General features: G+C 44.1%; 1 protein-coding gene across 3 annotated transcripts; it reads right to left on the bottom strand.

Moving 5' to 3' along the window:
• Positions 1-234: 234 nt before the first annotated feature.
• NEK5 (NIMA related kinase 5) lies at positions 235-24,227 on the bottom strand. Of its 3 annotated transcripts, none has more exons than XM_029048461.2 (22): positions 24,101-24,227; positions 22,410-22,550; positions 21,087-21,183; positions 20,006-20,103; positions 17,627-17,710; positions 17,437-17,507; positions 16,269-16,355; positions 15,624-15,678; positions 13,792-13,992; positions 13,625-13,706; positions 11,968-12,104; positions 10,960-11,159; positions 10,313-10,379; positions 9,178-9,294; positions 7,793-7,879; positions 6,387-6,479; positions 5,480-5,566; positions 5,265-5,327; positions 4,415-4,538; positions 3,494-3,631; positions 1,868-1,979; positions 235-950 (listed from the first exon to the last, which is right to left on the bottom strand). In XM_029048461.2, exons 2-22 carry the CDS (start codon positions 22,524-22,526, stop codon positions 683-685), a joined length of 2,385 nt encoding a protein of 794 aa, XP_028904294.1. In that variant the 5' UTR covers positions 22,527-22,550; positions 24,101-24,227; the 3' UTR covers positions 235-682. The 3 variants fall into 3 exon arrangements, with proteins under 3 accessions (XP_028904294.1, XP_028904293.1, XP_028904296.1); XM_029048460.2 differs by lacking the exon at positions 24,101-24,227 and adding an exon at positions 22,674-23,292; XM_029048463.2 differs by lacking the exons at positions 7,793-7,879; positions 24,101-24,227 and having other exon boundaries at positions 22,410-23,293.
• Positions 24,228-24,897: the final 670 nt, after the last annotated feature.

Genomic DNA, 24,897 nt, shown 5'->3' with positions numbered 1-24,897 from the left:
CTTAATCATCTCAATAGCCTTCGTAGTAGATATTTCTTCAGCTTCAATAAATCCTTCCTAAGATATATCAGCCAGATTTATCATACCACCCCTTTATTTTAGTTCCCATCTTTCCTCCTCTCACACCCCACATCTCTCATCTCTTCCTATTGTTGTCTGCCTCCATTTTATCTTCCTTTTCTCCCCCCTTTTTCTTCTCTAACTGTCCCTTCTCTCTCTCTCCATATGCTTGGCCATCGGCTGATCAATCAGTGGTATTTACTGAACGCTTACTGTGCACAGGGCATTGTACTAAGCGCTTACCAAAGTCCAGGACAGTCAAGTTGGAAGACATTATCCCTGCCCACAAGGAGCAAGGTCTGTTTCTCAGGCCCCTCCCTACCTTCCCGGCTCCAACCCCCACCTCGTCCCCAATTATCTTCCTCTTCGCCACCTGGGTTGCCCATCCAGTTTGACCAGCACCTTGGCCTCTCTCCCACCCTTGGAATACACTAGTCCAATCCCCAGGACCCCCAGCCCCTGGGCCTCTAAGCCATCCCCGTTCCCTGCCACTCCTCGCTCTGAGTCAACTGTCTTTCCAACCTCTTGGGCCAATACTCTTCCCTCCCTCTGCCCACACGTGCTCAGTGACAGTGGCATTGAGGCTCAACTGCTCTTACCTAGAAGACTATATACTTACTCCTCACACGTGCATCTTTTGGGCATGCCCTCTTCCTCGTCCCTCCTGGGAAATCATGTTTTCCGCAGTGGGTGGAACGGAGTGGAGTTCTCTACCCTCAGGTGAGTTCTCAGAGGTTTGCTTTCTCCAACGTTCTTCAGTTTCAGGCTGTTCTCCACTTTGGGTTTTGGCTGGCAGCTCTTCTCTCCTCTCCTCCTCTATGGAACTTAAAAGTTTCTCTAGGGAGTCCACCACCTCATCTCTCAGCTCATCTTCAGATTCTTCAAAGTTTCTGAGGGAATCAAGAATAAGGATCGACTTCACCCTGGCCAAACACTACAGAATAGCACTGGACACATCTGGAAGCTATGTGGTATGTTTTTTCAGCCTGGAGGGTACTGTTTGGAAAACTAATATGGAAGGGTGATGATGTTGATAGAGATGACGCCATAAGAGTATCATGTGGTTCCTTAGAGGCTAGAGGTTTTTTTTTGTTTTTTATGGTATTGGTTAAGTGCTTACTATCTGCCAAGCACTGTTCTAAGTGCTGGGGTAGATACAAGGTTGGATCCAGTCCATGTTCCATATTGGACTCACAGTGTCAATTCCCATTTTACAGAGGAGGTAACTGAGGCACAGAAGAGTCAAGAGACTTGCCAGAGGTCACACAACTTACCTCCAACATGTTCCTCAGAGTCTCTGCTCTAGGTGAATCCAACACGTTATATGGAGCTTTAATATTACCTTGGACATTCTAGTCACTTATTAAAGAGAATTGTTACTACAACATAACCATGTGCTCAGCATAAAACTATATGATCTGTACATAAAATGGCATCACATGAATCCTATAGCCAGAATTGGCTGGTCAGAAATCAGTGATTCCACTGCTAAACACCGTCTCATTTGGTCCAGAAATGAACAAGCCACAAAATGGAACTCAGTCCTTTCTCATCATCCAACAACTTACTCAATGACAAAGGCCCAGTTACGGCAGCATTTGCAAAATATGAGTTAGATGGTTTGAAAGAAACTGCCAATCAGGCTGCAAATTAGGTTTGAAGGGTTCTCATATTTGTTCTTCTTGGGCATCTGAAGCACGTATACAAATTTCCGACCAAAGAAATCTCTAGTCCTGTGCTGGTTGGGAGCATTTCTGTGGTTCAGTTGGCTTTTTCCATCGGGTCTTTCATTTTGGGACTGACTTACGTGTCATCATCATCTGATCTGGGCTCAAGTCGATCTTCATCCACCTCGATGTCAGCGGCGGCTTCTGACTTCCCCTCAACTTCTTTGGGAAGCCAGCATCTTAATGTCTCCTCTGTTTCAAAACATTTTTCATCTCGCATTAAAATAGGATTCCCTAGATTTCCCCAGCTGATTCAAAATGATAACCTGCGGCTCCTTTAAAACAAGCAAATTTCCTGCTTCTGGCTGTGATGAATAAAAACGGCCCTAAGAAGAGGATGTGAGCGTGAAAGAATACCAGTGCAGCTTCCCCAGACCCACAAGGGTTGTTTCAAAGACAAAGTTTACATTTCAGCTGCCTAGTGTAGCCTCAGAACTATGACCCCGGGGGCACTTTCAGGTCATTCTAGGAAGCAGAGGAAAAGCTCCCTGGCCGGGTAGCTTCCTGAGGGAATATACAGTGACCATGGCCCCCTCTAGACTGTAAACTCATTGTGGGCAGGGAGTGTGTCCATTATATTGTTGTACTGTACTCTCCCAAGTGCTTCATACAGTGCTCTGCACACAGAAAGCGCTCAATAAATGCAACTGACTGTCATCTACCAACATACTCTCCTCCCAGGCGCTCAGCACAGTGTTATGCCCAGAGTAAGTGTTCAATAAATATTATTGATCGATTAATTGAGGGGTGAGATAGCCAGAAGTAGGCATTTGGTGGGTTAGACAGCACCAGCAGATGTTCTTCCTCCTGACTCTATTTATTGCCATTGTTCTTGTCTGCCTGTCTCCCCCGATTAGACTGTAAGCCCATCAAAGGGCAGGGACTGTCTCTATCTGCCGATTTGTACATTCCAAGCGCTTAGTACAGTGCTCTGCACATAGTAAGCGCTCAATAAATACTATTGAATGAATGAATGAATCCTGAAAACAGCTGGCTACCTTGCACAGCAGCTACCCTGCTGGCCTGTGACATTTTGTCAGAACACTGGCACTACGCTCTAGACATTTTCCATGTGTTTCCCAAGGAAAAAAATTGGCAGGCATGTTGCCTTGCGCCCCCCGGGCCTAGCTCCTCACTCACTGCACCTGCTGTGTGACCTTGGGCAAGGCACTTCACTCCTCTGTGCTTCAGTTCCCTCATCTATAAAATGGGGGTTGAGCCTATGAGCCCCATGGGGGACAGGGACTGTGTCCAACCCGATTTTCTTGTGTCCACCCCAGCGCTTAGTACAGTGCCTGGAAGATAGTAAGCTCTTAAATACCATCTAGCAGGAACGTGATGAGTAGGGACCAGCGCTGAAATCGATTCCTGTTGAGCCCCTCAAAGGCCGTCAGGGTCTGTGCCTAATTCCCACTTGTACACTCTAACCCAGTGGTCTGCAAGCAGTAAGTGCTTAATTAGTACTATTTCTACCACGATTGCTGCTTCACACAGGTTCTTGACCCGTAAGTCTTTATGACTGGATGGGAAGACTATAATATCAGAACCCAGCCAAGCAAATATCCTTTGGGAAATGCTGGAAGTCTATTTGACACTCTGCTTCATATATTTCGTTAAGCCCCTCTGACCTAAAATGTCAAATTTTGGGGGGGAGGGGGCGGGGAGGGCAACAGGGGGTGCTATATTTTATGCCATTCACCCCTTACCAAACTGTCCTTCGCTCGCAGAGAAGGAATCGCTGGTCAGATCCGCGGCTGCCAGGATGTTCATCAGTGTCTCTGGGGCTTCTTTATTCCATTGTTTCCTGTTTTCTGCAACTTCCTCAGCCACAGAGACCTGATCATCTGGAGAACAAACACAGCATCAGTAACTATCCAATACAGTCAACCCATTAGCCTTCTTTTATTCTCTGTTCAAACTTCCACACTGTTTAGTTTTTAAACCATATTTTCCTCTCTGTTTTATTCCTCTTGCTTAAAACTCTAAATTGCATTACTCCCATGAACTCTTCCTCTAGTCAAGACACACACACATTCTCTCCCTCTCTCATTATATATATATATATTCAAATATATATGTAAAATAATGGATATATATCAGCAGCGTGGCTCAGTGGAAAGAGCATGGGCTTTGGAGTCAGGGCTCATGAGTTCGAATCCCAGATCTGCCACTTGTCGGCTGTGTGACTGGGCAAGTCACTTAACTTCTCTGGGCCTCAGTTCCCTCATCTGTAAAATGGGGATTAAGACTGTGAGCCCCACGTGGGACAACCTGATTCCCCTATGTCTACCCCAGCGCTTAGAACAGTGCTCGGCACATAGTAAGCGCTTAACAAATACCAACATTATTATTATTATTAACATTATTAAATGGCTGAATCCTAAGCAATTATTAATAGTAACTGTAGTACTTGTTAAGTGTTTACTATGTGCCACAAGAACTGTACTCCAAGCTGATGTAGGTTCAGTATAGGCAGTTATGACTAAGTCCATGTCCAACAGGGGACTCCCAGTCTATGAGGGAGGGAGGGTAAATATTTAATCACCCCTTTACATATGAGGAAACCGAGGCCCTGAGAAGTTAAGTGACTTGCCCAAAGGTGTCACAGCTGTTTCTCTGACGGGTACCTGCTTTGGGACAAAGTAGTCCTAGAGGAGCTTTTTCTGGACAGTCAACTTGCATCTTCCTGAGCTCCTCTTTGAGCTTCTTGCCACTCACGAAAGTCAGAGTTTCGTTCAATGTGTCGTTTTCCTGAAACACCATCACAGCTTTTCATGAGAAATACACCACTGGACAAGGATACATGCCATCAACCAGATGCTAAAGCATAAGCTCCTTGTGAGCAGGGACTTGTCTTTTTAATAATCATGATAATTAAGGTATTTGTTGAGTACTTACCAGGGCCAAGAACTTACTAAGCGCTGGGGTACGTACAAGATAAGCAAATCAGACACAGCCCCTGTCTCACATGGGATTCACAGTCGGAGGGGGAAGGGAGAACACTGTCTTGTGCTTCTGCCGTACTTGCCAAGTCATTACTAAATACGCTGCACTCAATAAAAACCATTACTTCAAATAATAACCAGAATAATAATGATGGTACTCATTTTGCACTTACTAAGTGCCAAGCACTACATTAAGCCCTAGGGTAGAGACAGGATAATCAGTTTGGGACCTCGGGGCAGGACCACCATTCCTCCAAGATGTGGGGGCAGATGGTGGTCCAGCCCCACAGCTTGGAGGGGAGGCTGATGCAAGATTAATGCAACTTCACCCATGTCGCAGTGTTGGAAAAGCGAGGCTTCCTCTCCTCCAACTGCCAACCTCTCTGTCCCTTCCCACCCCCCACCCCCCGCCCACCCCCACCTTCTGGCAAGAAGCCAGGAGATGCTTCATCCAGGGGCAGAATCTGCTTTGCAACACCAAGAGCCTCTCCCTGCCCAAATCAAACGTGGCTCCCAGACCCAGTAATCTCACCATCTCCTCCCCGGCGGCGTTTTCATGAGCGGAATGTAGAGTGATTTCAAACTTGACCCCTCCCTAAAGGATAATAAGAAAAAAATGACCCTTTTGTTATGGAACGCCTTGCAATTCCCTCCAGGAGAACTTTTACTATGTTGATAATTTTCCATCAAGCAAGATGGCAATTCCATCTTGTGATTTTTACCCCATAAGACAATGCAGTAACACACCCTTCCTTTAGCTTTGTGTTTCTTTTCCAGGACTTTTCTTTCCTCTCTGTTCAGCAGCTTGATTTGTTCCAAGTTCCTTTCAATCACCTAGAGGGATGGAAAAATCAAATTCTGACATACAGTTTTCCCATGCCCAACTTGGCATTCTGCACCTCCTCCAACCCAGGTTTAAATGAGCTAGCTAACTGAACAAATCCTGGAACTGGTTGACTCTAAAAACGATCAGGAAAATCTGAGATATAACATCATAATTGTGGCATTTCTTAAGCACTTATTGCATTGTACTAAGTGTACAAGATAATCAGTGGGGACAGGGTCGCTGTCCCACATGGGGTTCATGGTCTAAATGGGGGCAGGGAGAGAACAAGCAAAGAATCCCCATTTTAGAAATGAGGAAGCTGAGGCCCAGTGACTGATACAGTAGCTGCACAAGTCTATGAAGAAGGATGTGTGGTGTTTTTGAATATGAAGGACTTTGGACTCCTTTCACTGAAACAATCCCACCTGGGGACAACTGAGAGCTTCGGCAGTGTAAAATTGCCAGGATTTTTTTATATCACTATATTTTTTATATCACTATAATTCAGGGGTCTGAACTGGGCACTTACAAATGACTCAAAGTCTATCTTTGCAGCCCTGAGCAAATATCAAAGGGACATCAGGGGACACTGAGGCGGCACTCATCCCAGTTCTTTTTTCGTAGTGGTATTCGTTAAGAGCTTACTATGTGTGCCAGGCACTGTACTAAGCGCTGGGGTAGATACAAGTTAATCAGGTTGGACGCAGTCCTTGTTCCACACAGGGCTCACAGTCTTAATCCCATTTTACAGATGAGGAAATTGAGGATGAGAGAAGCGAAGTGACTTGTGCAAGGTTGACGGAGCCGGGATTAGGAGCCAGCGGGTACCTGGATCGAGTCTTCCCCTTGAGGAGCATCGCTGAGAGCAGGCTGGTTCCTCTGCTTGACCACGTAGGTCCTGTGATTCACTCTGGAAGCCTCCTTTAAGATAAAACAGAGCGGGTCAGTGAGAGGATTCACCCCGGAGAAATCCTGGAGCGAGATTTGTGGATGCATCTGCCTCCAGCTGAGAGAGTCACTTTTTGTCTCTGCTCTCACAATGAAAAGTTGACAACTTTGGTTTTGGTATTTATTCACTGCTTACTCTATGTCAAGCCTTTTTCACATCATATCCTCCAAGAAGTATTCCCCGACTAAACTCTCATTTCCCCTACTCCCTTCTCCCATCTAGGGTTACCCTTGTATTTGGATCTGTACCCTTTAAACACTTGATTTTTACCCCACCCTCAGTCACACAGCACTTTGTACATATCCAAAATTCATTTTAATGGGTTTCTTCCCTCTAGATTTTAAGCTCCTTGTGGGAAGGGAACGGCTCTGTTGTATTGAACTCTCCCAAGCACTTAGTACAGTGCTCTGTACAAACAGGAAGTGCTCAATAAATACCACAGATTGATTGATTTTGCTAAGGAATGGGGTAGATATAGGATAAGATTGGGTGCTGTCCCTGTCCCATAATCTGGGAGATAGGGAGGGCAAGTATCTTATCCATATAAGAGGAAACTGAGGTTCACAGAGGTTAAGTGACTTGCCAAAAGTCAGAGAAGCAGTGTGGCCTGGTGGAAAGAGTACGGGCCTGGGAGTCAGAAGGACCTGGGTTCTAAACTCGGCTCTGCCACCTGTCTGCTGTGTGACCTTGGGCAAGTCACTTCACTTCAATATTAAACCCCATTGTGAACCCCATGTGGGACAGGGACTGTATCCAACTTGATTAGCTTTTATGTACGCCAGAGCCTAGTACAATGCTTGGTACATAGTAATACCATAAAAAAAATACTAAAAAAAGAAAAAGCCACGCAGGAAGCCAGTGGCAGAGGTGGTATTAAAACGGAGGTCTCTTGATTCCCAGGCCCTTGTTCTCTCCACTAGGCCATATGGCCCCAACCTCCTTCCAGTTCTACTATTGAAAAGTAGATGGTAATGATGATAAAGAAACTACTTTGCACCCTCTTAGGACATTTCATTTTCGTTTCATTTCATTATAGCTCCAGGGGGAAAGTTAGTATTTGTTTTCCTGCTTTCCATCTTGAGGGCCAGGGAATGGATCTAATTTCCACCTGCATACTGTTTCCTAGACCTTAGAACAGAGCTCTCCACCCAGTAAGCACTTCACAAATACTATTACTACTAAGCCCACTTCAAGCCAGAAAAAGCGTTCATTTCTCTAGCTGGTTCATCTAGCTCGTAGCTTTAAATGGTTAAAGGTTTTTTTGGTTTTTTGTTTGTTTTTTTACCTCTAATCCTCTTCCAACTTTCCTTCTAATCTCTTTCACATCGCTGTGATACTGTTGGCGGATCTCCTCCAACTGTTTCCTGTATTCCTATTAAGGAATTCAATATTTTAAATGTTTACACGCAGAACTAGAAGCACTGAGCAATGAGGCTTTGGGAGGGGGATTCACTGTTTCTAAGCCAACTGAGCCGGGCTGCCTAGGGGCTTTGAGACCCAGGACCCTCTCCCGAGAGCCTCTGACCTCTGCATTGCCCAGACTCCAGCCCCCACAGAACACATGGGGGTGATCAAGGCACGTGTGCTGCCCTCAGAAACGTTCACATATTAGAGATCATTCCTTTTCCTAGACTGGGGAGGGAGAGGAGAAGATGAAGAGTCATTGTTCAGCTTTTTTTTTTTAAAGGTATTTGTTCAGTGCTTACTATGTGCCAGGCACTCTACTAGGTGCTGTGGTAGATACAAGGTTATCAGGCTAAACACAGACCATGTCCCACACGGGGCTCACAGTCTTAATCCCCATTTTGCAGGTGAGACCCAAAGAAGTGAAGTGATTTATCCAAAGTCATCCAGCAGACAAGTGGCAAAGTCAGGAGTAGAAACCAGGTCCTCTGACTCCAGGCTCATGCTCTTTCCACTGGACCACGCTGCTTCAGCTCTAAACAATATGTTTAAATAGTGACAAGGTACTCTTGGATGTTTCAATGTTCCTTGTTTCTGGATTGCCCGTCCATTGTGAGCTCTTGGACGGCAAGAGTGTCTTCTGCTTAGATTCTTTTTGGGTATTTCTCAAACACCTATTCATTTGCTGATTGGAGTTTTATGCCTGGTGGCTTTCCTGTTCTCCACTATGATTAGCTCAACTTTCCCTCACATTCCCGATGCCATAGGGCAGGGGACAGGATGGAGGGACAAAGGCCCTATCCCAGCTCCAGAGCCACAGCAAAGGCCAAACAAGTTGACCCCTGGCACAGAGCCCGACCCAAGGGGTTGGCCCTCGCAGGAAGCAGGAAAATAGAATGCTTCCATCCACGTAGCTGCCATTTTAAGACTCCATTTCTGGTCAACCCTAATGCAGCCGCAAAGATGGGGCAGGACACCTCCATCTCTCTGCCTTCCCGCAATGCTTTGGGACCAAGTTAGTGGGTCTGCTTCCCAGGTCCTAAATCCCAGAAAGGTGTGATGCATCTTCCATCGCCCCATTGGATTTGGTCAGTCAATCGTATTCATTGAGCAATTACTGTGTGCAGAGCACTGTTCTAAGCACTTGAGAGAGTACGATATAACAATAAACGGAAACATTCCCTGCCCACATTGATAAACCACCTAGTGACATTATACACATCATTTATAACGACTAAAGACTTCAAGGGTAAGTGGTTCTTTTACCTCTTCCTTAACTACATTCTTTCTGGATTGTGGCTTCTGACATTTGGGCTGGTCTCCCTTTCTGTCTAGGTTGAGTCTCTGGTTGGGTGTCGGCTCAGCAGAGGACGGACGAAGGCCCTGATAACACAGAAGATCATTTATCAAACAGAGGACGTTCCATTTTGAAAATATCCTCTTAAGCGTTTCCCCTTATCTTCTCCCTGCTCAAAATCAATTGCATCACAAATCTCAATCAGAGCCGAGAAGCTGTACATTTCAGAATCATTGAGATCTTGGCATTAAATCAGACTCTATGCAGTTGACTAAATTCTAGATTATAAGCTCCTTGATGGCAAGGATCATGCCTAGTAACTCTACTGTTCTCACCCAAGTGCTTAGTATGGTATTCCATACAGAATAGATGCTTAACAAATACTATAATAATAATTGTGGTATTTAAGGGCTTACTTTGTGCCAAGCACAATACTAAGTGCTGGGTAGATACAAGACAATCAGGTCAGATACTGGCCTTGTCTAGTAATCTATGAAGAAGGGAAAACAGATATTTCATTCCCATTTTACTGAGGTACAGAGGAGTTCAATAGCTTGCCCTTTTTCTCCTCCCTATGCTTATTTTAATCAATGAAACCAGTTCCACTTTCCAACCCTCTTTCAATCTCTCTGTAAACAACCTAGGAGAAAAAGACAGAAAAATCAAACTTTCAAAAGTCCTTCTGCTCACATAATCAACAAAAGAGTTCTTTTAAAGGTTAATAAACAAGCTCTCCTTTCATAATCACCACATAAAAAGATCATCTCTCACACAGATGACTTTAAGAACTTCAAAGAATGCTTATAAAGTCAGAAATCCTAAAAAAAACAGTTTCCTGCAAGCTATGCATATTTCAGCAGACTCTGAAGAACTCAAGATTCCTTCCCTTAGATTGTGACTTCTGTCAATCTTTTTCCTACAGGATCTTTCACCACAAATTCAGGGTCTGTGGCTGCTTTCTTTTTCACCTGTATGGAGCAACCTTCTTCCTCAGAGAAATCCTTTGTGGCTTTCTTCTCATTCAATTGTATTTATTGAGCGCTTACTTTGTGCAGAGCACTATACTGCACAGAGTTAGCTCTGGGAATTATGTATTTTCCTTACCAATTGCTTTTCCACTTTCAGTTTATACTGCTGGGCTTCAAATTTCCTTTGAAGGTAATCAGCAGGCCTACAGGAAAAATAATATTCCATTGTTTCAGTTCAAGTCCCTATTTCAGTGTGATGTCGGAAGACTGGTTACTAAAGCCCAACATTTTTCCATAAAATGGGGATTGTCAGGAATGTAACTCTCATGTTTTGAGAGAACAGAGTGAACTGAAAGAACTGAGAGGCAGCATGGCCTAGTTGATGGAGTACGGGCCTAGGAGTCAGAGCGACCTGGGTTCTACTCTTGACTCTGCCACTTGTCTGCTGTTTGGCTTTGGGCAAGTTGCTTAACTTCTCTGGGCCTCAGTTACCTCATCTGCAGAATGGGGATTAAGACTGTAAATGCCATGTAGGACATGGACTGTGTCCAACCTGATTAGCTTGTATCTACCCCAGCGCTTAGTAGAGTGAATGGTACATAGGAAGCACTTAAAAAATACTATTTAAAAACAAAACAAAACTGAGTGTCTTTTATGTGCCTTTTGAGGACCAAACCCTTGGGCGTTGGACCACTGGGGTGACCTAAGATGCCTTGTGTTTATGTTGTGTTACTGCTGTGTTTACGTTCTCGTGTTCCTGTTCTTCATTCCTTCAGTGCTTACCACTGAGCTGGAGGTGGGACCCATCTTTCTTTGTGTTTATAATATTCCTCCATTCTTCTGTCGATCTGAGAACCATCCTGACAGTCCAGCTCATCAGGTCTCTTCTGTAAGATGTCCAGTTGAGCATGATAATGGTCATAATGTCCACCCATTCGAGCGGCTTCTGCTCTTTCTACCGCTCTGCCTTGGGCGCTTTGATGCTGAAACCAAGTATAGCAAAGGGAAGGGACAAGTATTTGTTCATTATATACAAAAGACACAAAAGCAGGAGGTTATTTCATTCTTTAATGGCTGAGTCACATTTAAAAAGCTAAACTATTTTCCAATTCAAATCTAGTAAATTTGACTGGAGGAGCCAAGCTGATGTGTGACCCATATGCCTATTGTCTCTTTGTCATTTATCCTGTGACCCTATGACTCTGGGAAGTTCTCTAACCCTTCCCTTTGTGACTCTAGTAGAACAAGAGTTTCAAAATTCAAAAAAACCCACCTCATTTTATCATGATCTCTTCCATCCCCTTAGACTGAGAACCCAGTGTGGGGTGGGGACTGTGTCCGATCTGCTCACATTCTAGCTACCCCAACGCTTAGTTCAGTGCATGGCACATAATAAGCACTTAACAAATACTACTATTACTATCATATAGTAATAAAGTGGACTTACGTACATATCTTTAAACTATGTTGCCTTCCCATACCTGTAATGTATGAGTATCTGTTTCTGCTGCTAGAGTACAAGCCCCTTGAGGATGGGAATCGTGACTCCTAACGCTCTTGTACTCTCCCAAGTGCTTAGTCCAGTGCTCTGCACAGGTTAAGTGCTTAAAAACGACAACTGACTGACTGAACGATGGCCTCTGTTTCCTTTGACTTGGGGTCATATTCGGTTAATTGGTGTCTTACCTAGGCTTTTCCGGCAACCGGAACAAGAATTGCGCAGATGAGTCAGTATGGACTCGAACATCTGTTTAAGCCTACAGGCCCCGAGGGGAGCTTTATCACACTCACAGATATGGGTTGTTGGGCTCCACCAGGAGAGTTCCACATCTTTCTGGGTCGTAAGTCCTGCCTCTCGGCAGCAGAGATCAATATCCTTGGTGCTGGAAGAAACCGCCCTTGGCATTTCACTCTCTGATTTTTAGGATCTAATGAATACAGAGAAAACAGACTGGATTTCCCAAGCTCTGCTCTTCTGTCAGATGACAGCAGTACACCGCAATCCACAGTATAAGTACACTCTCCTAAAAATATTGGCAAAGAGGAAATCACTAGCCAGGCAGAATACATTGCGACGTCTGTAAAATAGCTCCCCTCTCTCACCGACAGTTGATCAGTCATTCCCAAGTGCCCAGTACAGGGGTCGGCTCACATTGAGCGCTCAGCAAATACCATTATATCCTGAAGTTCCCCACTCCTACTATACCGGGAAAGGGTCTTTATTTCATGTGAGAGATGTACCTGCTTCTGAGTTACTCTTGGCATCAAAATGAGAAAGTAGTTCTGACAAAATGAATCTGAATCTATTTGGCTACCATTTCCATTATGATCACTATTTTTATCACCTTAGCTCAGGCCATGAGCATCCCGTCCATCTCCTAATATTGAGACGGCCCTCTGGAAGCCATGACCCTACCCAGCTTCATCCGGCCAACATCCAAATGATCAGATGGCCCCAATTTCCACTACTCGGAATCCCTGGAGATGAAGGTGGATCATGCAAAGTAAACGAGCTGAGCCTCGATGTGACTATCTGCATGCTCCACCGCCAGGAGGCTGCAAGAACTCTCTGTTTATTAATCAATCATATTTATTGAGTGCTTACTATGTGCAGAGCACTATACTAAATGCTTTGGAGAGTACAATGAAACAGAATTAGCTGACACTTTCCCTGCCCATAATGACAAACTCCCCCAAAATACCCCACTTGCACCAGCTCAGCCTTTGAGTCCAATTGCACTGATCATCATCATCATTATCAAAATCATGTATTGAGCACTTACTGTGTGCAGGGCACTGTACTAAATGCTTTGGAGAGTTCAAAAGTGTTAGAAGTTATGATCCTTATCCTCAAGAAGCTTACAGACTGGTGGAGAAGCTTCAGTCTGGACTACTTCCTCCGCACACTATTTACATTTAATTTCAGTTGGTCTATCTTCCCTAGTAGATTGTGAATTACTTGAAGGCAAGGAGCATATGCCTTTCTTCTTTTGAGGTAGAAACAGTATTCATTAAATGCTTATTGGGTGCAGAGCACTGTACTAAATGTAGGGAAAGAATGCACAGGTGGGAATTAGACATGGTACCTGTCCCTGAGGTGGGAGGAGGGGGGAAGCATTTGGCACAGTGCTGCACCCTCAGTAAACGCTCACTAAATACCACCAATCGACTGATTAAAGCACTAGGATCAATCTTCTTCTCTTTAATAGGAAAATTGAAGGAAATAGCATTAGGGCCGTTAGCATTAGGGCACAAGAATTTTACGACATTTTATCAACTACTGTTAGGTTTCTCCCAGGCCATTGTACCTATGGCAAAACTTGATTCACGTGCTGTTGACAGAGCTTTGGTTAACTTAAACTCAGATAATTGGAGTTGCAATATCATTTTAAAACAATTTTTTCCAATTCTGTATTTTCATCTCTCTCTATCACTAAATAGGTCTTACCCTGAGCCGGCTTATTCGCGTGATGACTTGCTGAAGGCCTCTTTCTGGGTAGAAGTGTATGGCTGAATTCCTCCTGCATCATCTAAAAGTCAAACACACATGATCAGGGATGCATCCAGAGTGATAAATCTTTCTTGGACTGCAGGAGTGGTGCAAGAACAACTCACCTCAGGGGTCAAGAACTGGGCAATTAACTTTTCCAAAAAGGGTTTCTTCAGGATGGAATTAACAGACGGCCGATCTCGTGGAGTTACTTTGAAGAGCTGGGAAATTAAGAGCCGGAGGTCGGAAGAAAACATCGGGGAGATTGGATTGAAGCGCGCTTGGCAAATCTTCAAAACCAGCTGGTGTAAACTGTTGCCTTCAAACTGAAAGGTTTCAGAATAAGTCAGTGTCCAAACCCCTCCCCGACCTATATTCACATACTGTGAGCCCCTCGAGGATAGGGTCTGTTTCTTATTATCAACAGTATGCTCTTTCCCAGCATTTAGTACAGTGCTCTGCACCCTGTAAGTACTTAATACTATTACTTGATTGCTTTGCTGTCTGTCTCCCCATTTAGACTGTGAGCCCGTTATTGGGCAGGGATTGTCTCTATCTGTTGTCGAAGTGTACATTCAAGTGCTTAGTACAGTGCACTGCACATAGTAAGCGCTCCATAAATACTACTGAATGAATCAACTACATCCATGCTGAAGTGCCCTGGCCCAACTGGAGGCTTCGCTCGGCTGGTCCCCACTGGCCTGTGCCTGAAGCCAATGAGTTTCCTTCCCTGCATGCAAAAATGCCCAAGATGCCCAAGGCATCCGCAGGCCCCTTGACTGCAGTTAGAGGAGCAGCCTGGCCTGGTGGATAGAGCCTGGGCCTGGAAGTCAGAAGGACCTGGTTTCTAAACCCGGCTCCGCCAACTCTCTGCTCGTCATCTTGGTTAAGTCACTTTGCTTTTCTGGGCCTTGGTTACCTCATCTGTAAAATGGGGATTCATTCATTCATTCAATAGTATTTATTGAGCGCTTACTATGTGCAGAGCACTGTACTAAGCGCTTGGGATGAACAAGTCGGCAACAGATAGAGACAGTCCCTGCCGTTTGACGGGCTTACAGTCTAATCGGGGGAGACGGACAGACAAGAACAATGGCAATAAACAGAGTCAAGGGGAAGAACATCTCGTAAAAACAATGGCAACTAAATAGAATCAAGGCGATGTACAATTCATTAACAAAATAAATAGGGTAACGAAAATATATACAGTTGAGCGGACGGGTACAGTGCTGTGGGGATGGGAAGGGAGAGGTGGAGGAGCAGAGGGAAAAGGGGAAAATGAGGCTTTAGCTGCGGAGAGGTAAAGGGGGGATGGCAGAGGGAGTAGAGGGGGAAGAGGAGCTCAGTCTGGGAACGCCTCTTGGAGGAGGTGATTTTTAAGTAGGGTTTTGAAGAGGGAAAGAGAATCAGTTTGGCGGAGGTGAGGAGGGAGGGCGTTCCAGGACCGTGGGAGGACGTGACCCAGGGGTCGACGGCGGGATAGGCGAGACCGAGGGACAGCGAGGAGGTGGGCGGCAGAGGAGCGGAGCGTGCGGGGTGGGCGGTAGAAAGAGAGAAGGGAGGAGAGGTAGGAAGGGGCAAGGTGATGGAGAGCCTTGAAGCCTAGAGTGAGGAGTTTTTGTTTGGAGCGGAGGTCGATAGGCAACCACTGGAGTTGTTTAAGAAGGGGAGTGACATGCCCAGATCGTTTCTGCAGGAAGATGAGCATTAAAACTGTGAGCCCCATGTGGGACATAGGCTGTGTCCAACCACCGCTCAGTACAGTGCATGGTACAGACACAGAAACCAGTTAAAATTCCTCTACACCCAGAAGCGGAGAGAAATGGGACAACTATTAAAATACTGAAATGTATTTCTGTTTCAGGCACTCACAACCAAAATCCAGCCCTGTCTTCAGAGAAGTTTTTTTTAAATATGCCTTCAATAGTCTATATTCAGTCTGAATGCCAATACTTACAGGATGCCTTAATGTGCACAGCTCATACAAGACACAGCCAAGAGACCAAATATCCCTGCGAGAGACAACAGCTTAAGAACCGAGAAAACAGAATAAACATTTCCACGATGTCCACAGAGTTTGATAATACTAACTGTGGTGTTTGCTAAGCATATACTAAGTGCCCAGCACGGGGAATGATACAAGATAATCAGGTTGGACCCAGTCCCTGTCCCACCTGGAGCTCACAGCCTAGTAAGGGCAGACAACAGATAGTGAATCCCCATTTTCCAGATAAGGAAACTGATGCATGGAGAAGTGACTTGCCCAAGGTCACACAGCAGCCTGGGAATCTGCACCCATTTAACTGCAGAAACTGAGTTTCAGATCTTCATCACAAAGGCCAGAATTTTTTATCCTTAAAAGACTAACCATCCTGCAGCAATTGAATTCTGTATTTACATGAGGTTTATTTCCCTCCGAAAGAACTCTACACACTCTCATATATCACCGTGAGATAGCAAAGGGCAGATATTATCTCAATAGAAATAGAAACTGAGGCACAGAGTCAAAAGGTAAGGCAGTGACTGGGGAGAGATTAGTACCCATGTCTCCCGATTTCCGATTCCGTGGGCCGTCCACGAATAATGGTCCGCCATGACTTACGTTTTGTTATTGTAGGGTTTATTCTGACAGATCTCTGGCGACAGATAGTATGGTGTTCCCACACAAGTCCTAGCGAGCTCCATGGTGCTAAACAAACAGGTGAACAAGATAACATGGAAGAGAGTGACACTGAATCTCCCGGGGGTAAGGAAATGTTTAAGCACTTAGTGAGAAATTGAGTCAATCAATCAATGGTATTTAACGAGCTCTTCCTGAGTGCAGAGCACCATACCAAAGTGCTTGGGAGCATACAATACATTAGAGTTGGTAGACACGATTCCTCTCCTTTAGAATCTTGCAATCGAGTGGGGGAGTCAATCAAAAAAATTACAGGTAGGGGAAAGCGTTGCGTATAAGGATTTGTTTGTAAGTGGTGTGGGGAGAGTACTAAAGTGCTTAAAAACTCCTTGTGGGCAGGGGATATGTCTGTAAGCTCTTTTGTACTGTATTATTCTAAGGGCTTAGTACAGCGCTCTGCCCGTGGTAAGCGCACAATATATATCATCGATTGGTTATAGATCCAAGTGCTTAGGCGATGCAGAAGGGCGGGTGAATAAGGTAGGTAAATGAGAAGTTAGTCAGGGAAGGCTTCTTGGAGGAGATATGATTTTAGTAGGACTTCAAAGGTGGGGAGAGTAGGTCTATCAGATTTGAAAGCCGAGGGAACTGCAATGCAGGGTAAGCTAAGTGTAACGCACAGCGGTGAAGAAGACAAGTGCTCCTAATTTTAATCTCTCTTCCTGTATAATAATGATCACCTTCCCGGGCCTCAAAAAATAAACAGAGATATCCATTACCACTCCCTTTCCAATACACCAGACTCAACCCCTTACCTCAGTTTCTGATATCAGCCTCCTCTTTGGCCTAGATCAATCAATTAATCAATAAGTGATCTTTACTGAGTGCTTATTTTGTGCAGAGCAATGTACTAAGCCCTTGGGAAAATACAAAATAACAGAGTTGGTAGACACATTCCCGGTCAACAACAAGCTTATGGTCCTAGATGGGGAGATCAACAAATAAATGATTTCTAGGCATGTTTCTGTCCTGGGAATCATTATTCTTTTTAAAGTATAGATTTGGCTTAACAAATCCTTCAATTCTTTTTAATTATTTTGGATAGAAAATCTGAAAACCGGTGGGAAGAGAAAATTAAAAGGATGCTTACTTGTTCAGTACTCTTGCAATGCCAAAGTCCCCAAGTTTTGCCACCATGCCATTATGGCTGAGAAAAATATTCTGTGAAGAAAGAAACTATTATGTGAATTTCTGAATGGGGAAAAAGTTCAGATTTGGGGGATCAGGGTGTGTACATTATTTCTTATAAAATGAGGGATATCTCCCTGGGCTATTTCTACCTGGGCTTTTATGTCTCTGTGTAAGATCTTCCGGTCATGGATATGTTTCAGTCCTAGAGAGATCTGCACAAACCAACCCAGAATCTATGGAGAAAACAAAGAAACTAGGTCAGTCGATTGCCATTTCACAGAATGAGAATGGAAAAAACCGCCCACAAAAACAAGTAGTAAATGAGATATGTTCAGGACTAAATAATATATTTTCAGATGGCAATAGCTTTCCGCTATAATTATGCTCATTTTCTAATGGGGAAATTGAGGTAGAGACAGGGTGAATGGATGTAAATTATTCAGCACTCAGTGGAATCAGGATGGAGGAGATGGGATCCTTTATTTTCTGTCACCGTTTACTGTCATTTACTCGACCCCTACAGGACTTTTTTCTCTGTAATGTGCTTTCAAATTGAAGGGCACTCCCAAAAAGACATACAACTTGAGACTAAAGAAAGATTAGACCTGGCATGATTTTACTTTTTTTCCTTTTTTTTAATCTGGAATACTTACAAAGGGCAAAGCAACTATGGATACTGTAACAACTAAGCACAAATTATTGTTTATCTTGATAACTATGCTTCTGTCTCAATTCTGTTCTGCTTTCTCTTTGCTTTTTTTCATGGGAAATATGGGGAATTTTGATACCTTATTTTTTTCTCTTTGATTTCATGCTTCCTTAACCATCTAGAGTTTCTTTTAATGATGTATTCTATTGACTGAAGATTACAAAATGGTTGGAAGGGAAGCAATGTGGCCTACTGGAAAGATCAAAGAACTGGAAGTCAGGATACCTGAGTTCTAATACCAGCCCTGCCATTTACCTGCTCTGTGACCTTGGGCAAATCACTTCACTTCTCTGTGCCTCAATTTCCTCATCTGTAAAATGGGGATTCAATATCTGTTTTCCCTATGGACCCTATTTGGGGTAGACTGGGTCCAACCTAATTATATCTACTCCAGTGCTTAGTACAGTGGTTGGCACATACTCAAATACCATTATTATCATTTTTATTATTATATTTAGTGGAACTAAACCAAATATTCACCATCTCCCAAGAAGTTTGTTCTTTTTCCACCATTTCAAGCTTAAAAGAGGAAATAAAATAAAGATTTCCTTTTAATAGACTGAAACCCCACCTGCAATTTAATTTTTTTTCCCTTTTGGAAGAGTCCGCTTAGAGGTCTAAAGGCAATAGAATTGAGGGGTGTTTGAACCTGCAATGTAATCACTCATATTTAACCAATGGTATTTATTGAACACTTACTGTGTGCAGGGCACTGTATTAATCACTTGGGTGAGTACCACATAACAGAGTTAGTAAACACAATCCCTTGCCCACAACGAGCTTGCATACTGTAAGTCGATTAGACTGTAAGCTGTAATGGGCAGGGACTGTCTCTATCTGTTGCCGAATTGTACACTCCAAGCCCTTAGTACAGTGCTCTGCACATAGTAAGCACTCAATAAATAAATAAATACTATTGAATGAATACTGATCCTGAATCTCAAACTCCGCCACAAACTCATCTCTCTTCCAACCAATCAATTGCATTTATTGAGTGCTTACTGCGTGCAGAGCACTATAGTAAGTACATAATAATTATAATAATAATAGTTTTGGTATTTGTTAAGTGCTTACTATGTGCCAAGTACTGTTCTAAGCGCTGGGGAAGATACAAGGCAATCAGGTTGTGTCACGTGGGGCTCACAGTCTCAATCCCCATTTTACAGATGAGGTAACTGAGGCCCAGAGAAGTTAAGTGACTTGCAAGTTGGTAGACACGTTCCCTGCCCGCAGTGAGCTTAGTCTAGGGGAGGAGTTTACAATCTATGAACAAAACTTCCAAAGAAGTTTCAAAAGAAGCTCTGATATAAGAGAGATGTTACTGAGCAGAAGCAAATGAGGATACAGGATGCTTCAGAACTAACCAAATAAAATATATTTAAAGAGAATTATTTTTCTTCCTAGGAAGCCTAAGCACTTGAAGTATATAAGGCAGTTTCCCAAATGAGAAAATGAATTAAAGCAAGGGAACTTACTAGTATGTCCCATATACGTGACTTAAGAAGCCTTTAGATTCTCATTAGAGGTGTAAAAACTTATCTTAAAACATACAAAAGGATCTATAAAAAATCCTTCTCTTCTACAGAACAGCTTCACTCTCAGCGGGAGATTCGCTCTAATACCTTTACTGCCAGCTCAGTTTCCCTGAATCTACTCAGGAAGTTGGTTCCCAGACGTTCTAATATGAGTTTCTTTAAACTACTGATCATCAAAAAGATAAGCCCATCCCCTGGCAATGTAATGGTTATTCCAATCTTTTCTCTCCCAAAGCTGGATATTCCCAGCTCATATGTGGCAGTATTAACTGGAGGCCTTTTACCTGCTCTTCAGAAAACAGCACTCCTCTTTGGCTATTTATTCTTCTCATTAGGTCACCCCCATCACAGTATTCCATTACAATATACAGCTTGTTCTTCTCTATATGAAAAGACATCATTTGGAAAAAGAATGGTTTCAATTACTTATCAAGACTTACTACCTGGTTTGCAAAGTACCGGAAAGAAAGAAAAACACCCCAAGCTTGTTCTGATCCCGGGTCTGCCACTTGCCTGCTGGGTGACCTTGGGTAGGTCACTTAAATTCCACACTCCTCAATTTCGTTATCTGTGAAATGGGGATTAAATGTACCTGTTCTCTCTCCCTGTTAATCTGTGAATCCCCTGTGGGGCAGGGATTGTGTTTGATCCGCCTGCCTGTGAGCACTCAATAAATATCACTGATTGATTGATTGATTGATTGAGCACTTACTCTGCTCAGGCTACTGTGCTGAGAGTTTGGGAGAGCACAATCCAGTTGGCAGACACCATTACTGCCCTCAAGGAGTTTACAGTCTGTTTAAAATGTAAAGCAGCATCTACGCAGCAGCATGGCCTAGTGGTTAGAAAATGGGCCTTGTGATCAGAAGGACCTGGGTTCTAATCCCAGCTCCTCCATCTGCCTGGCATGTGGTCAAGGGAAAGTCACTTCTCTGTACTTCTATTACCTCATCTATAAAATGGGGGCACGGTGAGCCCCACGTGGAATAGGGACTGTATACACCCTGATTAGCTTGTTTTTACCACAGTGCCTGACACACAGTAAGTGCTGAACAAAAAACCATAAAACAAACAAAACCCTATGAGTCTTATTCAAAATACAAGCCAATAATCAGCTGAATAATCAGCTCCACTTCTGCAATTTGAGCTTCAAGATAAAAAACTTCTTTCAGCTGTTTCCTCTCACCATTTTCCTGAAGTCCAAACTCAGATCCAACAGCTTCATTTGTATTGGCCGGCTGCCTGGTATCACAGAGATGAGCAGCCTATATGAGCTACCAACATTCCTGCTTTATTCCAGACTAAACTGAAAGGCTTCACCAACACTTCAATTTTAAAATAAGGAAATATGGAATAAAAACAAACCTTGCAGAGAACTAAAGAACGCTACAATATTGGGATGTTTCATCTTGGCCAGAAGGATGACTTCTTTCTGAGAAGCTTCTTTTTCTTGAATTGGCATCTGAAAAGGAAGTAATATAATCACCAGCCCTTATCTGTAAAATTTTATTGCCTCATTGTGTTTTACCTATCACTTCAAGAAGTCAGAGCCATAAAAAACACGATGATGGTAAAATCTTTATAATGTTAACATTACTTATATTCAGCTTGTCCTTTACATTTTATTGAAATGAGGTGCAAGCTTCAGGACTTCTTGAATATTTGAATACAGTAGTTCAGACATGACGGACCCCTGGACTGTGAGAAGCAGCGTGGCCTAATGGAAAGAGCATGGGCCTGTAAATCAGGCTTCCTGGGTTGTAATTCCACCTCCTCCACTTGCCTGTGTGTGTGCCCTTAGGCAAATCACCTAACTTCTCTGTGCCTCTAGTTACATCTCTGTAAAATGGGAATTAAGACTGTGAGCCGTGTGCAGGACAGGGACTGTGCCCAACCCGATTATCTTGTCTACACCAGCACTTCGTACAGTGCCAGGCACATAGTAAACACACATAGTAAATGCTTAACACATATCATGGGGGAAAAAAAGAATCATGCCTGAGGACAAGCAGCAGTTGCGGTTCAGTATTTAAGAGAATCAATGATGCCCCAGCTGAATATTTGTGAGAAAGTTTTGCACACAAGATTACCTTACAGAGCTGTTTTGGACTATCCTCTACTCCACTGTTTAATACTTTTTCAGAGTCCCTTTTGTAGCTTGGTAAAAGTGGTACCATATAAATGTGGTGATGAGGAAAGAGGGGTTCTGTTCTAGTTTAATAATTATTGTGGTGTTCACTAAGCACTTACAATGTGCCACGTGCTGCTTAAAACACTGGGGCAGGTACTGGTAATCAGATCAGACACAGTATAATGTTTGGGCTGTTGATAATGGGGGTAGGGGGAAGTGTGACAAATACTTCTAAAAATGGAGAAAAACTAATAACAAGTACCCTTACAAATATAACTGCAGTAGTAAATAATTCTGTCTTCTACCTTAGCACGATGTTGAAAAATATGTACAAGTTGGCCTAAATGATTATAAAAATGAGTTTACTGAAAATGTTCAAAATTTCCATGAAATTATCCTTTAAATTAATTCATTTAAATATAAAAAGCAGATGCGTGCTTCCCTCGATTCAGGGCTCAGGAATATGATTATAAGAAAAATAATTATTTCTTTTGATGCCATTCAAACACATAATGCCAGAATTCACAAATTGGAGTCATTTTTATTTCGAACTTTACCTTTGTTAAATTGATTTCTTTGATAACACATTGCTGGTTATCTGCTTTTCCTCTTGCCAAGAATGCTTTTCCAAATGCTCCTTCCCCAATCATTTTAATTATGTCATATTTATCCATGATTTACTTATTGTTGGATAATGTCTAAAGTTAGGAAATAGAGAATGATTCATACTTTATTTGGCACATTAACAAAATTAAGAGATTCATGCAATTATAATCAGAAATGTTAAATCTTGCTGTATTTGTTGTGTATAGTGCACTTACCCTCAGATCTCCCCATTCCCAAGGAACTTCTTGATAAAAGCCATTATTATTATTATTGCTAGTAATAATAATATTATTTAAGTTCTTACTTTGTGTCAAGCCCTGCACTAAGTGCTGGGGTATAGCCAATACAATTAAATCAGACCCAACCCCTTTCTTTCATGGGGCTCAAAAAGTTTCCTTCCAAAATGGCCTTTAACCCTAAACGACCACCCAATCTACATTGGCTGGGACCATCACACAATATTCCCCATTCCTGTAGATTTAAAAAGGGAAGCAGGATGTGCAAGAATTCTGGGGTACTATGATACCCCAACTGTTGGGGAGGTTGTAGCTGCTGGATTAGAGATGGCTGAGCCACAACTGCGAGGAGCAAGAAAACTTCTCTCCTTTTACACTGCCACTTCCCCTCTCTGTCATTTATTTTAATGTCTCTCTTCTCCAACATACTGTAAAGAACTAGCAGGTAGGGGTCGTGTCCACCAAATCTGTTGCACTGTACATTCCCAAGCACATAAGCACACAATAATACTCATACTGTGGTAATAGCACATGGTATATGCCCAATAAATACTAGAGAAGCAGTGTGGCTCAGTGGAAAGAGCCCGGGCTTGGGAGTCAGAGGTCATGGGTTCGAATTCCGACTCTGCCATTTGGCAGCTGTGTGACTGTGGGCAAGTCACTTCACTTCTCTGTGCCTCAGTTCCCTCATCTGTAAAATGGGGATTAACTGTGAGCCTCACGTGGGACAACTTGATTACCCTGTATTTACTCCAGCGCTCAGAACAGTGCTCTGCCCAGAGTAAACGCTTAAATACCAACATTATTATTACTATTAAAATGACTACTACAGAGAAGCCGCATGGAAAGACCCTGGGGCTTGGGAGTCTGAGGGCGTGAGTTCCAATCCACCCTCTGCCACCTGTCTCCTTAGTGACTTTGGGCAAGCCACTTCACTAGGCCTCAGTGACCTCATCTGTAAAATGGGGATTAAGGCCGTGCGCCCCACGTGAGACAACCCGACTACCCTGCATCTACCCCAGCGCTGAGCACAGTGCTTGGCACCTAGTGAGCGCTTAACAAATCCCATCATTAAGTACCACTGGGGGGGAAAAAAAAAAAAGCCACTTAGGGGCCCAACCCGGCCTAGACGCTCAAGGTCGGGGCCCCGCCCGCTCAGGGCATCCTGGTTGCCACGGAGATGGGGCTGCCATAGAAACGGGAGTCCGCGCGCATGCGCGCGGCGGCCATCGCCCCCGCGACGCGCGGTTGCCATGGTGATAGCAGGCGGTGCGCCCGGCCGCTCCCCTCTGGTCGCTCCTGGGTCGTCGCGGTTGCTATGGGGACCGCGGGGCTTCCTTCCCGCTCGCCCCCCGGACCCCCTTTCGGCTTCTCCGGTTTCCCGGGCGGCGGCGGGCCGGGCTCACCTGCTGCCGACGCCTCCCTCGCTCCCCCCAGGGCGGCGGCCCGCCATCCGACCGGAAGCCGGCGGGCGGCCCCCGGCTCGCACCGCCCACAGCATCACGGGAAATGTAGTCCGCCGCGCCCAAGGGTCACCCCCTGCTTCCGGTTCAGCCGCCTCACATCATCATCATAATAATAATAATGTTGGTATTTGTTAAGCGCTTCCTATGTGCACAGCACTGTTCTAAGCGCTCGGGGGAGATACGGGGTCATCAGGTTGTCCCACATGAGGCTCACAGTTAATCCCCATTTTACAGATGAGGGAACTGAGGCCTAGAGAAGTGAAGTGACTTGCCCACAGTCACCCAGCTGACAAGTGGCAGAGCCAGGAGTCGAACCCATGACCTCTGACTCCGAAGCCCGGGCTCTGTCCACTGAGCCACGCTGCTTCCCCAATCTTTCAGTGGGATTTCTTTAAACACTTGCTTGGTGCCAGGCACTGTGCTGAGCGCTGGGATAGACCCAAATTAACAGGTTGGACATAGTCCATGTCTCACATGGGGCTCACAGTCTCAATCCCCATCTTACAGAAGAGTTTAACAGAAAATGGCCAAGGCAAACGACCCCACATCTTGGGCCCCCTTTTCACCCTGTGTCAAACCCTCTCCAAGCCACTTTATAAACGGGCTCATTCGGCCCCGAATTCACCTGCTCCACACAACCCACCAGTACAACTGCCAACAGAAAATCCCCTTTCACTATTATTTATAATAACAATAATGATGATGATATCTTTTGAGCACTCTCTAAGCACTGGGCT

The sequence above is a fragment of the Ornithorhynchus anatinus genome, chromosome 20 (assembly GCF_004115215.2).
Source record: "Ornithorhynchus anatinus isolate Pmale09 chromosome 20, mOrnAna1.pri.v4, whole genome shotgun sequence".
Classification (NCBI taxonomy): Eukaryota; Metazoa; Chordata; class Mammalia; order Monotremata; family Ornithorhynchidae; genus Ornithorhynchus; species Ornithorhynchus anatinus.
This window is presented reverse-complemented; position numbering and strand designations above follow the sequence as displayed.